Here is a 15646-nt window from a genome sequence, read left to right as displayed (position 1 = left end):
GTGCTGTGCTGAATAGAACTGGAGATCATGACATTGTGGAGAATACCGGTTACCGATTAACAAAACTAATATAATAATTTTGAGCCAATTATGATACTATCTACAGTCATGTGGACTTTCCTGTGTTGTTCTGTCAGTGCACCTAGACTATTACGACGTGCCTTCTCTGCACGTACCAAGCTGTAACACCTTTGGATACGACCTGAAACCTATTGAAGCCTTCCTCTTTGCTAGAGCTAGCTATAATGTTAGTACAATACTGCAACAGATCACAGTGAAGCTGTCTTTGATTTAATGTTTCCTTTTTCTACCACCTCCAGTAGCTTCTTTTCCATTTCTTGCTTGCACAAAATGTGTGTGTACCTATGCCCAGAAATGGACTATTGTGACTAAATCCAGGAAGTCAATTGTTTGCATGAACCATTGCTGCACATTCGTGTTTCAAGTGCGCAACTTGAGAAAGCAAACTTGAAATATTTGTGAAATTCCAACGGAGTCATATCTGGAAAAAGCAAAGTGCATTCAAGTCTACCAGGAATTAGGAAAATGCTTCCTGTGGTCTCTGGGGAAACCAACACAAAATGACAGCTGTTTTGCTGGGAGTACTTACTAGAACATAGTGGTCAGTGAGAAGAATAAGAGATGGCCAAAAGCCAAATCTGAGAGAGAGGTTTTCTTCCATAGCAAATACATGACCCCGCGTGCTAATTCTTCCTGAAGCATCCTAGATTGGTATAAAATGAAAGAGCAATTAGATACCAGCAGTGCACAAAATATCTAGTTAAAGTTGCTAATTATCAATGCAGCCTTTCTGAAAGATCCAATTGAAACATGCATGTCTGGTGTACTGCTCATTAAATACTTCTGCCTACAAAGGGCTACACACTGTCAATTTTGTAGTTTCAAAAAAATTGGTGATTGTAAGATCATAATCTGAAAGTGCTACATATGAAGGAATCCTATATGAATCCTTTCAGAGACTCAGCAGCTCCTGGAAGACAGTGACTATTTACTGGCCACCCCCCCAACTTATTTTCTGAAAGCTCAATTCTAGATACTAGTTGATCTTAAAATATTTTGAGGCTTTCTTGTGCTTCTTTTCTGGTGTCTTTGCCAGAAACTGATATTGATAAACAATAACAGCGCTATATTCAAGAGCTTGGTGTTTCTGCATGTGTAACACTGACACCTTACCTTCCAGTACAAGGATTCAGTATGTTTAGTGCGAGTACAGCTGAGACAATATTTGGACAATCCCAGAAACAATGTGTAGCAATTGAGTATCCTTATTTTCTCCAGGTACATAACTCAACACTTCATCCTCCTCACTTTCCCAAAATTATTCAGTTACTAGATGTAATTGTGATTTTTGAGTGGAGGGGAAAGGAAATTAATTTTTTTTTTAAATCCCATTCAGTTATCTGATAACAAGCATGTATTTCTAAGAAAACTATTGCTATGCTGGCCTTTATAACTTCTTCAAACGTTACTCAGTTTTGTGCATATGTTTTCATCAACATTAAAAAAAACAACAACAAAATAAACCATTTATAAAATGCAGCATCACAGAAATTGGTAACAAGCCAGGAGGTAGAAGTCTGGCAGTACAGAAAGGCCATTAGAAAAAAAGGCAGTATTGCTCTCGTGGCCGTACCTAGCCGTGCCTGATGCCTCGCTGCGCTAGGCTCTGCCTCATGCCTAGCTGGCTTCCACCCAGCAGGACAAAGCTGACTTTCCCATTACTATTGTGCAAACATTAGAACAGTCTGATCAAGCTCTCTGAAGACCACTTGAAGGTACAAAAATAAAATAGAGTACCAAGAAGAGAAGCATTCACAGACAAACGTTTTTTGCACCCAGCAATGTAACATCAGTTAAGTCTGATGTTCTGGTAAACAGAAACCATACTCATTGTCAGAATGTAAGAAATCAATAAAAGAACTTCAAACAGATAATCAAAGGCAACACTCCAATCTTCCAGTTCCTTTGCCTTTCTGAACTAACACGATGCTACTTCCTATTTTTCTTAATCAAGCTCTTTATTTTTTTTCCAATACAACCTTAAAAGTTAATTATTGCCTGTTACTCAAAATCATTTTTTTTTTACCAATTACTTGCTCTTATGTTATGTCTTATTGTATTTCTTATGAAAAATAAGAACGCTTTCTTTTCTCCAGATGCTTTATGAATGCTGTAGGGCTCAGCAGTCAGTATTTTTTCATTTCATAGGTCTTTTGGCTTTTTTTGTAAACAGATAAATACGAAAGGAAGTCAGTTATCACATATTTTGTCCCTAGTTACATGATGCAGAAGGGTGATGGAGCAGACATGACAAAATACAAATTCATTACAAAGAATGCCAACAGGTTGCTTACCTGGACAGTCACATCTATGTGGTGAAACCCTTCACTGTAGTTTTGTGGGCTCCACCTCAGTACATAGAGAGGGCCGGACACCTGATGCGCACTCCCCAGGTGAACCCCGTCTATAGAGACTTCGACGGAGATAATGACAGAAGGAGAGAAGGCCAGAATTCTAAGAAGTGAATAAACAGCAAAATAAACAGATTTGTTACAGGACTTGCAGATTTATCATTACTTCCTGAAGAGAAGCCTCTAAAGATTATGTTACCTTGCACTTAAGAATTCAAAAGTGTTAGAAATTAGAACAGTGAAGTATCTGTCAGCTAATGGTAAAGTTGTAGCTCTTCCCTGCAGGTAAAAAGAAGTTCTGTATGGTATTGTGCAAAAGAATAGCATAAAAAACTGGGCTGTGGAACAGACGAAGAAGTGGCAGAGACCCTCAGATCCTGGCAGAAATAATCTTAGAACTCTTGCTGTCAAAACATTTGCCAACATAAGTAGGATGCATCCTAACGCACACATGCAGACACATAAGCAAATACATGTAGATGTCTTCATTAGAAATGGCCAGTCTCTCTCTAAAGACCTTTGTTGGTGTGTGTGGTTTTGGCTGGTTGTTTGGTCTGGGGTTTGTTTTGGGTTTGTTTTTTTTTGGTTGGTTGGTTGCTTTTGGTTTTTTTTACTTTTTGCTAGTCAGAATATAACCTCTCAGTCTTCATAAGTGAATTTGTGAGAAATGGAGTGAAACGCAAGACTGGTATTACAGATCCGAGATACCAACAAACGTAGTATCACTTGACAGTGCTTATATTCAGAGAAACAGTGTTACTCATACAGACTCAATATATTGCACATACAATTTCTTTCATTTCCAGTAACACAAAAGGCATTCTGGAGCACGTTTCAGTCAAATCAAGGAGTCTCATATAGTTATGGTGAATGATTCTACCAGTTTATATATTTAATATAATCATAAGAATGTTCAGATAATGTTCTAAGTGGAAAACTGGCAAGCAGCTAGACTTAGGAGGACACGGCTTCCTACCTGAAAAGTATGACAAACTTCTTTCAATTGTAATTCTGTTTCTGCAATATACCCATATATTTAACACATATTGGTCTAATGGCAAATATAAAATGTTGGAAAGGACATAGAAATTTGAAATACAAAATAAAAAGTAAATAGAAAAGGTAGAAATGGAAGAATGGAAGGATTTAAAACAAATACGAAAATTGGCAGAAGCTTAGAATGTTTTAATATATAAGGAATATAAAACTGAAAATAGAAGAGTCAAAGAAGTCTGAAGTGAATAGAGAAAACACGTAGAAAAATATGTTGACAAAATCCTGAAATCAGGGGAGGCAATGTCAACTTGTGAGATTAATAACACATATTATGTGTTCATCTAACTCTACCAGCTTTGGTTCCATAAAAAAGTTCAATTGACCTTAGGGGAAATAACTGCATGAATAAAACAAATATTAATAACTACTACATAATCTCCATTTTATAGGATAATGTCAGCTCTCAGGAACAATATTCCAGAGAAAAGTGAATTCTGAGAACAGTGGACACGTGGATTTAAAAAAGAGGGGGTTTGTATATACATATAAATATAGATGTACATTATAACCAAGAAAGACCCTGACTATTAAAATATAGTTAAATATTGTGAAATCAAGAGAATACTGGGTACCTGATATGAGTGGAATAAAGAATTTTGTCAAGTGGTTCATGAGTAGAACTGCTGTAAAGGAAGGATTTGGGATTGGTGATGAGAACTACAGGCCATTCTTCAAAGTTAAGATCTGCGAAGCTAAGGAGGTCGTGATCAAATGCAAGGATCCGGTACCTATAATGAAAGGAGAAAAATGTTGTTGATAAACTACTGCACGCACAGCTGATTCTCTTGCTTCCCAATTTCCTAAACTGAACTTGTTTGGTTTATTTTCCATTTGATTCTGTATCAACCAACTCTGTTGTACTAAATGTACAGCTGGTTACTTCTGATGAAGTTTGTTTTATTATAGATCACTAAAGCACCGCTCAAAATTCCAAATGTCAAGATCTATTGAATTTTGCACATGAATCAGAGAGATGAACATTATGTTAAAGAATTCAAATATTATGTACATTGCTACAGTGTCTGGGTAGGTACTCTAGTTACGGACAAAGACCCCAGTGTGCTCTCTTCCTGTATGCATACAATTATCTTTGTTAGGATCACTGCAGAAGAAAAGCTAATATCCTACTATATGTTTCACATAGCATGGGGCTTTTTGATATGCTGCTAAGGTAACATTTCTCAGGTAGACTATTTTTGCCTCTAAAATTCTAACAGCTTGTGCAGAGCATGGGTATTTTGAAGTAGTGACACTGAATTTTATTGCCATTTATTTATCTACTTTGAATACTAAAAATATACTAAATGGACATTTAGATGTCCTCTTTTTAATTTCTAAATACTGAGAATGAATCAAAAAAATTACTTAATTTATTAGCACACTGTTAGTATAGGGGAAAAAAATCCCAAACTTACAGAGACATTTCTCAAAAGCATTAATAGTAATAACCAGTCAGGCAGATCTAATGCTTCTTGCAGATTCTCCAAACAGCACAAAAGGGAATCACAGTATAACCAGGTAGGCTCCATATAATAATTTGCTCACTCAGGGTTTACTTACCTCCTATTATCCATCCAGTCTCCCAATTCAAGTTCCAGAGTGCCGCCCCGGTGCTGACTGTGCAAGACTGGCATCAGCCCACCCATTGTATGGAGATGTCCACACAAATAGGCTGTGGCAGAACTAACAAAAGACCATAAGAATTGTGATTATTTGGGTGGGAAGGAAATACCACTACAGGAAACTTAAGAAGTGACAGATGAGTATGTAAAGAGAGGCAAGAAATGTACTTCATGCTGAAAACACAAGAAAAAAAGAAAGATCTTACCTCATTAATGATCGTATTCCTGGGGCTGGAGAGATGATTGTTGAGGTGGGAAAATGGCCAAACCAGACAGTATGATTGCTGTGCAGACTTTCCGATGCCATCAAAGATAGCTCTTTCATTTGATTCTGAAATGGGCAGGTGTTTGAAAGACAAACAAACAACCAAACAAACCTGTTTAGCATTCAGACTACTTGGAAAGAACAGCCAAACGAAAGAAGAAAGAAACTAATGAAGAATGCAATTTATCCTTTCTTTTTTTTTTTTTTCCCCAGAGAATACTTTCAGTTGCTTAAGGGAACTATATCATGAACAAACTGTACTACAAGATGTATCCCAAAAATCCGATGCTGGGAAAAAAAAACTGAAAACAAGACATTCAATAGCTTCCTTGCAAATGAACACAGGAAAAGAGCAATATAAAGAAAGACTTTTGGTAAACTATGTTTCTATCCTTTCTACTGCTTATTTATATAGTCCAAGATGACATACTTGAGTTGATTTTAAAAACATCTTTACTGCACAATTATCACCCCTGCTATGTCTTGAACTGCTAGACGGCCTTTTATAAGCATGATGGACCACAGAAACTGTGCACCATATGCTTCAGTCATTTAACCGGATGAACTGTGATGCTGAATCTTGAACATATTCCTCAGCCATTGCTATTAAAGTTAAGCAAAAGTAACACTTTACACAGCAGGTAAAATTTCTCTCCTTTATGTGTTTGACATCCAATATTAAATCAACCACTTATTGGTATTGGGAATCTTTCTGGACAGCAAGATCTCAAAGTCTAAGACAGGAGACAGAAAAACTAAAACCAAAGAAAAACACAAATCTACTCTTTCCCCATTTTACAGATGGTGAGAATCCAGAGAACTACCAAAATATTCTTTCCCCTTCTACCTGAAAAGAAACATTGAAGGGCATACGTAAAGGAAACAGAAATAAAGGTATTTTGAAAAATAATGGATTCAGTATATCATTCTGGGTTAATGTAATGGGCTTATTAAGTCAAATTATATTTCCTTTGACTTCGTGAATTTGGGCTTTAAGAATACTTTTACCTAAGCTATGCAATCAAATCACTGATACAAATCTGATTGATTTTCCAAATTCTTGGAAATTCCTAAAAGTTACAGGTATCTCCCTTAAGGTTTGGTTTTGTGCAAAAATCTGCAAATGATGCTCTCTGGACTCCTGCTGCTGGGTAATTAGCAAGCAAATGCTTGACTTACTACAGCCAAGGACAGAAGCTCCAGACTCAACTGCATTTCTTAGCACCTTGAGAGTTAGTCTGCAAATCTATTGCACCTACTATGGATTACAGTAAACAATGAGAACAGGACTTGGCACTCCTGCATCACCTTTCATCTAAGCATCACCATCAGCATTTACAAACACTTAATTAAATGTTGAGCCTCCTTTAGACAAGATTAGAAGGAAAACATTTTACTTTTCATTGAGGCAATTATCACAGGCAAAATATGACATCTGTTTACCAGAACACATTAGCTGTCTGCCAAGAATTCAGAAGAGTATCTCAAGAACAATAGCGTGTCAACAAACTACAGAGAAGAATTGAAGGGAGGCAAACTGTTATCTAAGATGATATGTGATTTAAACATTGGGATTAATGTTATTCTTTCAAAACAATACCATGACATTTTTATGGTCTCAGAAGATCAGACCTCACTTTCATAAATGACACGTTTCTTTGTAGCTCTACCTTTCATGTTATTCCGTTGATAATTCATATTATTCCCAATGATTTAAACATTGGGATTAATGTTATTCTTTCAAAACAATACCATGTCATTTTTATGGTCTCAGAAGATCAGACCTCACTTCCATAAATGACACGTTTCTTTATAGCTCTATCTTTCACGTTATTCCTTTGATAAGCACAACTCTCTGATCTGTAATATTAATATAAAAAAAGCATCTAATAAAGCAAAAAGGCCTGAAATTAGAAAGTTTGGGGTTTGTTTTTGTTTTTTAAACTTCACAGCGTATAAGGAAATTATCACTCAAGTCTAGCTAAATGCCAAGAAACTACTGACAGTGTCCTTAAAATGTCTAATTTGACATTTTTGTACTGGATTATTTCTTAAGAGAGTTATTCCCAATGATTTAAACATTGGGATTAATGTTATTCTTTCAAAACAATACCATGTCATTTTTATGGTCTCAGAAGATCAGACCTCACTTCCATAAATGACACGTTTCTTTATAGCTCTATCTTTCACGTTATTCCTTTGATAAGCACAACTCTCTGATCTGTAATATTTTTTATGGTCTCAGAAGATCAGACCTCACTCTCATAAATGATACGTTTCTTTATAGCTCTATCTTTCACATTATTCCATTGATAAGCGCAACTCTCTGATCTGTAATATAAAAAAAGCATCTAATAAAGCAAAAAGGCCTGAAATTAGAAAGTTTGGGGTTTGTTTTTGTTTTTTAAACTTCACAGTGTATAAGGAAATTATCACTCAAGCCTAGCTAAATGCCAAGAAACTACTGACAGTGTCCTTAAAATGTCTGATTTGTCATTTTTGTACTGGATTATTTCTTAAGAGAGAAAACACAGGTACTCTATATGTTGTGACACATTAATTTTTCAAAATAAATGTCCCACATGCATGGTAACTTAAAAATATAATGACTCTTTTAGATGAACACAAATCTTTCAGACAATTCCTCTCTTTAAAAACAAACCAACCAATCCCCCAGATAAACCATTATAGAAGAAAAACAGCCTGCAGAATGGAATGCCAAGACTTATAAAATACCGTGTTTAAAATCCCGAAGAAATTATAGGGTCGCTTAGGGCCTGGGCTGAGTGTGGCATCCACGCAGATGAACGAGTAGTTCCCAAAAGAGGTGGTGTGGATGTAATGGAATGAGCCATCTTTATGCCAGGCAGAGTATTTCCTGCCAAAATAAAATGGATATATTGCTGTCAGGAGGGCCTGCAGCAATGACAAAAATGACCTGCATAGTATAAATTCAAGATTTCTTGCGTTGGATCAACCTCCATCTTGTTACTGCAGTAAAGTCTCTTCTTAAAAATCAACAGCATTGAAAAGTCTGCTTTTCAGAGAAAGATGCATTACACGGGTCATGTGTTAAGACAAACAGCAAGTTAACACACAAACATTTTAAAAAAGGTTAGCATAAATATACTTTCCCTGAGCAACATGGTACTTTTTGTATGGATAAAGGATAGGCCAGCAGCATAAACAACGCAAAACAAATAGGCAAGGTGGCAGGACAGCAGGATCTTACACCTTAAAGGAGATCTGCTATCACTGATTTTGCTATCAGTGCATTTTCAGTGTGGAATAGGGGCGGGTGATCCATATATCTTTCCAAACAGAAGGCTTGTCCAGGCAAAACAACAACCCTGGGATGATCCAGCAAACTCACCAGCTCTACATCTTCCACGTGTATCACTAACACTTCTGGCAGCAGCCTTAATTAATATTGGAAGACAGATACGTATCACTAACACTTCTGGCAGCAGCCTTAATAGTGGAAGACAGATACTAGGTTGTAATGTAGTCACAACTGTGGCAAAAGATAGAGGGATGTGCACTGCACGAACATATCCAAAAGCCTTGTTAGCACCGCGCATTCATCCCTGCATGGTAAATCCACATGGGAATTCCATGTTATGTAAATGCAGCTGCTGCAGGATCCTGTCCCACAGAATTTATGGGAAAATGTATCTGCTCCCACTGGGCCACAGAGAACTGAAGCAAACGGAACTATCAGATCTTTCATCTGTCTTCTTACTGCAAAGAGGATAGCTTAAGAGCTGAATTAAGGTAGAATTTAGGTCCTGCTCCAGTTCCAAAGGGTCAAAGCTGAAAGCACCACCAAAATTATGACTCAGGTGTGAAGAAATGGCTCAATAGAATTTTGACCCAGATGATATGAAAAGCCCTTCTGGGCATGCATTTAAAAAGCGAAGTTTTCTCTTGCGTTCTTTTTCTTTTTTTTCCTCTATTTTAAGGAGGAAAAGCATTATTTGGGAACACTGGTTTTACAGAAATATATCACAAAACTATTTGAGGAAACTGAACACGTAATGCACGGAACATTTCCTAGACACAAGTAGATTTCCAATATATCCAATTACAAAACACAGAGGATAAGAGATAAGAAGTCTGTGCAAATAATTCTCTGTTTTCTCAATCTATTCTGCTCTACTAACTGGAAATGCAAAAGACAGAGGGAATAGCAAATATGATCCTGGACTATAGGAAAGTGATATATGTGATAAGTGAAAACAGAAAATTGTTTAGCGACTTTGACCTTGAATATAACAGCATGATTATATTGTATGTATGGTAAATAAAAGTACCTGTAATAATTCCGAATGCTATCCAGGTGTGGAATGTTGAATGAATCTTTAAAGGAGAAAAAAAGGAAATGAAGAAACTTTCAGATCAAATTAATTATTGACATCCATATTTTATTTCCTAATGTTGAGACAAAGCAGTCTCAGCAGACACTGAAGAGATATTTTTTTTTAAATGCATAACTGACAAGCAGACTGTCTAACTGTGCAGAGAATATATTACATACTTGATGCAGTTCACCTAAAAGTGGGAATAGTTTTCTCATTTAAGTTTCAATTCAAAGATAAAGTTGTTGTGGGAATGTAAAACCATGTGTCTCCACTTTGGCCACAGAGCTTTTCAGAAGCTTTTTGGATTGGGTGCATTCCCTCAGACCTAACCCATGCAAGGAAAATAAAAGTAGCAATAGCACCAGAGAATAGCATGTGTGAAGCAGACACCAACTTGGGGAGGTTCATACTGCAACTGGGGTCCACCTCTCCATAAAGGCTGGTAACACAAACCTGACAGGGAAATGAGAGTAAAAAGTCATATACGGGCTGTATATGACAAAGCATGCATTTATTCCCCCTGTGCTAGGCTTTCTAGTTTTGCCTTTCCTGTAACAGCTGGCTTATACAGCCTACAAAGTTTTTAGCTTGTGTTTGAATGCTTAGAATGTAGAAACAACTACAACATGTACAAACTTCCATGAGTTCTTTCTATCCAAAAGAAACCAAGCTTCCTTCAATAGCTGAACGTGTGACAGATTTAACTTAAGCCTGTGGGGGGAGGTCTATGAAAAGTAAATTGAAACCATTTCTTCAGTAGGGTAAGGTTACAGTTTGCCTGTCCATTCAAAGATGGGCTATATAAACTAGTGACCTGGAAAACTGACATCTGAAGCTACGTTCTACGACTTGTGAAGCAAAAATCAATGAATGAAGACTCTTACTTCCCTGGGACTAAAACTCCAATAAGTTTCCGTAAACAAAGTGTGCCGTCTACTCATAACCACTGCTAATGTGCTAATAAGTACTAACACTTTACCTCTCTATTCTAACTTCCCTAAATCAGCTCTGTAATCACAGGATAGAAAGAGATGTTTCATTCCTTCTTACCATGATTCCCTTTGATGTCTATCCACTTGGTTTTTTCCATGACCCTTGATTTCTTCAGGATTGACTGGTAAGTTTTCCATTCTACTTCTACCTGCTCAGATCCCAGTTTATCTTCTGTCTTAGCATCTGTCAGGTCACCTAAAAGAGCACAAAGATGAGATATAACTAGAGGCCTACACAGCTTACACCAGTACTGTAACTAGGCAAGCATGCAATCCAAGCCTCCTAGTGTAGGAGGCCACAGGCCTCCTGTCTGCTATCTGGACGTTCCTGTCACCTGGTCCAAGAGGTTACTATCAGGGTAAACGCCTTCTAATGCAGATGTGGCAGCTTGTTCAAACCTCTATCAAACACGTCACATGTTTACTAACGCCACGCCAAAGAAAATTGTTATGCATTCATTGTACCTGAAGATTTTAGTCCTAGAAGCTCTGTTTAACTTCACATCTTCCGTAGCCCCACAAGCTCCAATTAAAGTTTGAACCATTCCCAATTCTGTTCATACAGTAATGCCTCCCTGCACTGCTACTTAAAAGACAAATGCTAACTATTTCTGAACTCTTAACTTAAAAAGCAAGCAGCAGATAAATAAATCCCTGTAGAAAGAAAAGTATGAGTCTAGCATTAAGATTCTAAAGCCTTGCATATAGTAATGGCTCAAAGTCTTTTTGATTTGCTTGCCAAAACATAATCCATTCTAATAGCAACAGTAAGCTATCAAATGAAATGGCAGGATTTATTTCAGCTGTCTTGGTACCATACATTCAAACGGAAACCAGCAATGAAATCTTACATTAGTTCACAGGTGAATTTCATACAAACGAGCAGGGATTGCTCTGAGAGAGGAACCAGCTCTTAATAACTCATCAGACATTGCTCACTTCTGTACTTTCAAATATGAAGAATGATGTAGAATCGCTACCAGGAGGACAAGTAGGAAGGTAGTTGCTAGGACTAAGGTGTAGCAACAAATATGGGGAAAACAAGAGATATAATACATAATTATGTCTTTGCTATGTATAATACACATGAAAATCACTGCCAGACTCAAGACATTGAACAAAAACTAATTTTCTTGAGTTGGTAGGTTATTATCTTCTGCTTCTAGCAGTCTATCTCCAGCTGCAATTCCATTTCCATTGCTTAAGATACCTTAAGGCTTTATAGAATCTCTTGAGATCCTAGACTTTTGCTCGTTTGCACTTCCTTTGACAGCACATTCAGCAGGTAATTCACACTTTTGAGCTGCTTACCTGTTGCTAGAACAAGTGCTGGCTGAATTACATCAATTGTTTCAGAACAGAATTTTTCAAAGTCAGGAGCTCGTTTGGGGTCCCGAAATCTACTGATATGAATATCTGACACCTGCAAAAGAGAAAAATGAAACACTGTCTCAGGCAGAGGGTTATTGCTGCCCAGGTTGTTCTGCAAAGCCAAGTACCTAAGAATGCAACATAAAAGCAGTCATAGTGATTCGTATCAGTGTAAGGGATACAGGGAGAAGCAGAAGTGGATGGCTAGAGGAGAACAAAACCAGACCAAGTACATGATATTGCATCTCTAACCCCTAAAATCACATTTATATCAAGAAAATTTCCTTAAACCTAAGGGCATCCATTAACATGGTAAAATACTTAGCTATCTACAGTAAGTTTTGATGGCTCTAAGCGGCCTGTTGACTTTCAAATTCTGTGAGCTTCTGGTGCAACACAGTGATCTTGCTGCAAGACAGAATACTAAGTAGCTCCACAGAGCAAGAAAAGGTTAAAGTTACCTAGGAAGCATACTCATAACTAATTTCATAGCTAGTGTGACATTTCCAGTAACTGGGTGGAAGGATTTCTAACATTCTACCCATACATTTTAATGGAGCTACTGAGTGGCTTTATACTCCATGCCATGTGCCTTCATGAAGGCAAAGATTGCCCAAGAAATTATGTAAAAGATGCTGTTTGTTTCTGAACGAAACAGTCAAAGCCCTCACGTCAGAAGAGCTGTACAGAGCAGGATGGGGAGAACAAGAAACACAAGAATTTTTTTTTTAAATACTATGGTTTTTCAGGTATGTCCAAAACAAATTTTGGGTGAATCCTTTCAATTCCACTTTTTGTTCCACTTCAGTCAGTCAATTAATCAATTATCCTCCTCAGTTTAGACAAATGGTATTTGATGCTCAAAAAACAGTGAGCACATGCTCATGGCCATCTGACGGTATCACTAACTGAGAAATAAAAACATTAACTTTTACATTCAATTTAATAAGCCTGGTTCTTGTGAAACCTTTTCCTTTTTAAAAAATCCAGATAAAATACCTTGAAGACAAAACGCCTTAGCTTCTACTTATTCAGTCATTTGAATACTTAGAAAACATTGCCTGAATACAGTTTTTAAATTCTGCTTAGGAACATTCCCGTTTTGCTTATATGGAACTTTTGCCTAGGTCAGAATTGGATGCTAAATCCAATGATATTATAATATAATGGTATATAAACTGGATGTAAACACTTTTAAACATAAACTTAACTTCATTTTTATTGATACTTTCAAGCTAGTGTGAATCAAAGAACATAGTAAAATACCTCAATACATCAAATCTAATCTAATTATTGACAAGGGTACAACACTTTGCTTCTCCTCCCGGGGATTTGCAATTCATCTATCTCAGCAAGCAAACAGAGAAAATAAAAACCTCTATTGTTGCTGTCTCCAGATTCTTGAGCAAAAAGTCTTAAAAGAAACCTCACTCCTGTTCTACCGCTAACTATGGAGAAGGTAAATTTCCAACCTTTTAGCAGACAGTGGGTTGGGAAGCCTGATTTTCTAAGAGATACCCCCACTTTTTTCCCCTACTATGATACAAGAAAAGCCTTTTGTAAATCTTGAATTTGTAAGTTCTAAGAGTTACAGTATCTTGGGAATAGGTTCCTGTCATCACTAAAAGCCATGAGATATGAAGATATGAAGAAGTAAAGCTTTTCCTAATATTTTTAAAAATTTATTTCAAAAGATGTCCCAATAAAAGGCAAGTCAGTGGGCAAGGGGAAAAGCTTGCAATGCTTTTAATTTCCCAAAATGTAGGTAAAAGCCCACTTGCTGCATTTCTTCTGTCTTTCCCCTCCCTCTGACTGATGGGGAAACTTGGCTTCTCTCATTGTATCATAGGCAGTGATTTTGTCAAAATGGGTTGGAAGAGACTTAGGGGTGAGGAGACATCACCATCCACATTCCTTGCCTCCAGATGTGGCTCAGGAAAGGCAGACATTAACAAGGGAGAATTACAAGGCCTACAGCAACAGTGGAATGCATCCAGCTGACAGAAACAGAATCAACTGTAAGCTTGTCAAATATTGAACTAAAGTGCCTATCAGGCACTAGGTAAGACAGGAAGTGCTGCTATAAGAAAGGTGAAAGAGCCATAATTACAAGATTATAGAACAAAGATTGCAATTTAGTTCAGTTTAAGAAGAGAGAGTCCTGTGGATGGGAGGAAAAACAAGGCAGGAACTGCCGGGGGTGGAACCCATCATCTTGCCCTTTTTGCCGTGACCTGGGCTTAGACCTATGGAGTCACCGGGGAGTCTGAAGCCTGTTTCCCACAACATCATCAGGCACAACGCTGGATTTAGTGCTTGATTAACTTCCAAGTTAGGTCAACGATAAAGCAGCTGTTAAAGAGCACGTCTGAAAGAGAACATAACCACTTGAAAGTAAAGCCAAGTCTCAAATTAGCTATGCCGTGACCTATCCCTGGAAGAACTCCACTTGGAGTAACACAAGTGGAGAGAACACGGCAAGAGAGGTTCGGGGCCGCGCACGCTGCCTGTCAGCATAGCTCTGCGTCTGCTGCCGTGCTGCTGTAGTTGGCTCTTCAAGATAGCAACCCAAGATACGGACTTTATCTACATTAATTGAAGCATATCTCTCATTTTGAAATCTGCTCTGCAGTAAGGGTAAGCCTTAGGTCACTTAAGGAAAACTTACTGGAAAAACTGACTTTGAAAATACATAGCAATTGGAGAGAACAAAAGGACTAATAACCCTTGCGCACTAAGAGCACTGCCTGCAGCTGATACATTTAGGCCAAGTGCCCTTGAGTCTGAGAACAAAAGCAAAATAGTAAAAGCAGCCTGTTTGTTAGAAGGAACTGCACAGCAACCCCTGGGACACCTCAGCTGACCACCACCTGCGAATATGCAAGCAGCTGGCGGGTGGTTACACACAAAGCACTTCAGGAATGCTCTGGGGGTGAAGAGTCAGAAAAGAGGCCACAGAAGCACCCAGACGTGACAGTTTACTTCCAAGACCACGACAGGTTAATGTGGATTTTGTGCTCATCCTGGAAACAAAGCTGTGTACGTTTAACCTACCATACAACACCCTTCCACTGGCCTGGTACCACCTATTGCTAAGAATCTCTATAACTATTTTCTCAGCCACACAACTTCCCCGAGTTTTGGGAGAGAAAAAGGGACAGGCAGAGCCTGCATTTCTCCCCGGGCTATCAGATAATACCGTATGGGGTACTGATGCAACATACAGGCTCGTGTAATAATTAGGCGAGTTTTAATTACCCGCTTCTACCACGCTCCTGGTATCTTTGGGGTAGTCTAGCAAACCGGCCAAACACCTGCAACTGGGGCTTCCCTCCCCGCCTCCGGGACAACGTTTACCGGGAGAAGGTGCCTCAGCCGGGCCTCCCCCCCCGGCTCTCCCCGCCACCGAGCCCCGAGAAGCCGCTGGGAGCGGGGACGGGGGTTCCCGGCCGCCTGTACCTCAGCGCGGCGCCAACCGCCGCCCCTCGCGCCGCGGCCGTTGCTCGGCCCCGCCCTCCCTCGCGGCCCCACTCACCTGCACCACCCA

General features: G+C 38.4%; 1 protein-coding gene across 1 annotated transcript in view; it reads right to left on the bottom strand.

Moving 5' to 3' along the window:
• Nucleotides 1-15646, bottom strand: part of TMEM62 (transmembrane protein 62) — a 34605-nt gene that overhangs the window by 18796 nt on the left and 163 nt on the right. The window contains exons 1-10 of the mRNA XM_014950271.1: nt 15635-15646; nt 12040-12151; nt 10787-10924; nt 9689-9734; nt 8112-8253; nt 5317-5441; nt 5049-5171; nt 4061-4216; nt 2376-2535; nt 611-724 (exon numbers count right to left, since the gene is read on the bottom strand). The exon at nt 15635-15646 is cut by the window's right edge and continues 163 nt beyond it. Of these exons, the coding sequence (XP_014805757.1) occupies nt 611-724; nt 2376-2535; nt 4061-4216; nt 5049-5171; nt 5317-5441; nt 8112-8253; nt 9689-9734; nt 10787-10924; nt 12040-12151; nt 15635-15646 (1128 nt within the window). The remainder of the gene's footprint in view (nt 1-610; nt 725-2375; nt 2536-4060; nt 4217-5048; nt 5172-5316; nt 5442-8111; nt 8254-9688; nt 9735-10786; nt 10925-12039; nt 12152-15634) is intronic.

Source organism: Calidris pugnax, unplaced genomic scaffold, assembly GCF_001431845.1.
Source record: "Calidris pugnax isolate Ruff unplaced genomic scaffold, ASM143184v1 scaffold68, whole genome shotgun sequence".
In the NCBI taxonomy this organism is placed as follows: Eukaryota; Metazoa; Chordata; class Aves; order Charadriiformes; family Scolopacidae; genus Calidris; species Calidris pugnax.
The sequence above is the reverse complement of the archived record's forward strand: the minus strand, read 5'-3'. Positions and strand labels throughout refer to the sequence as shown.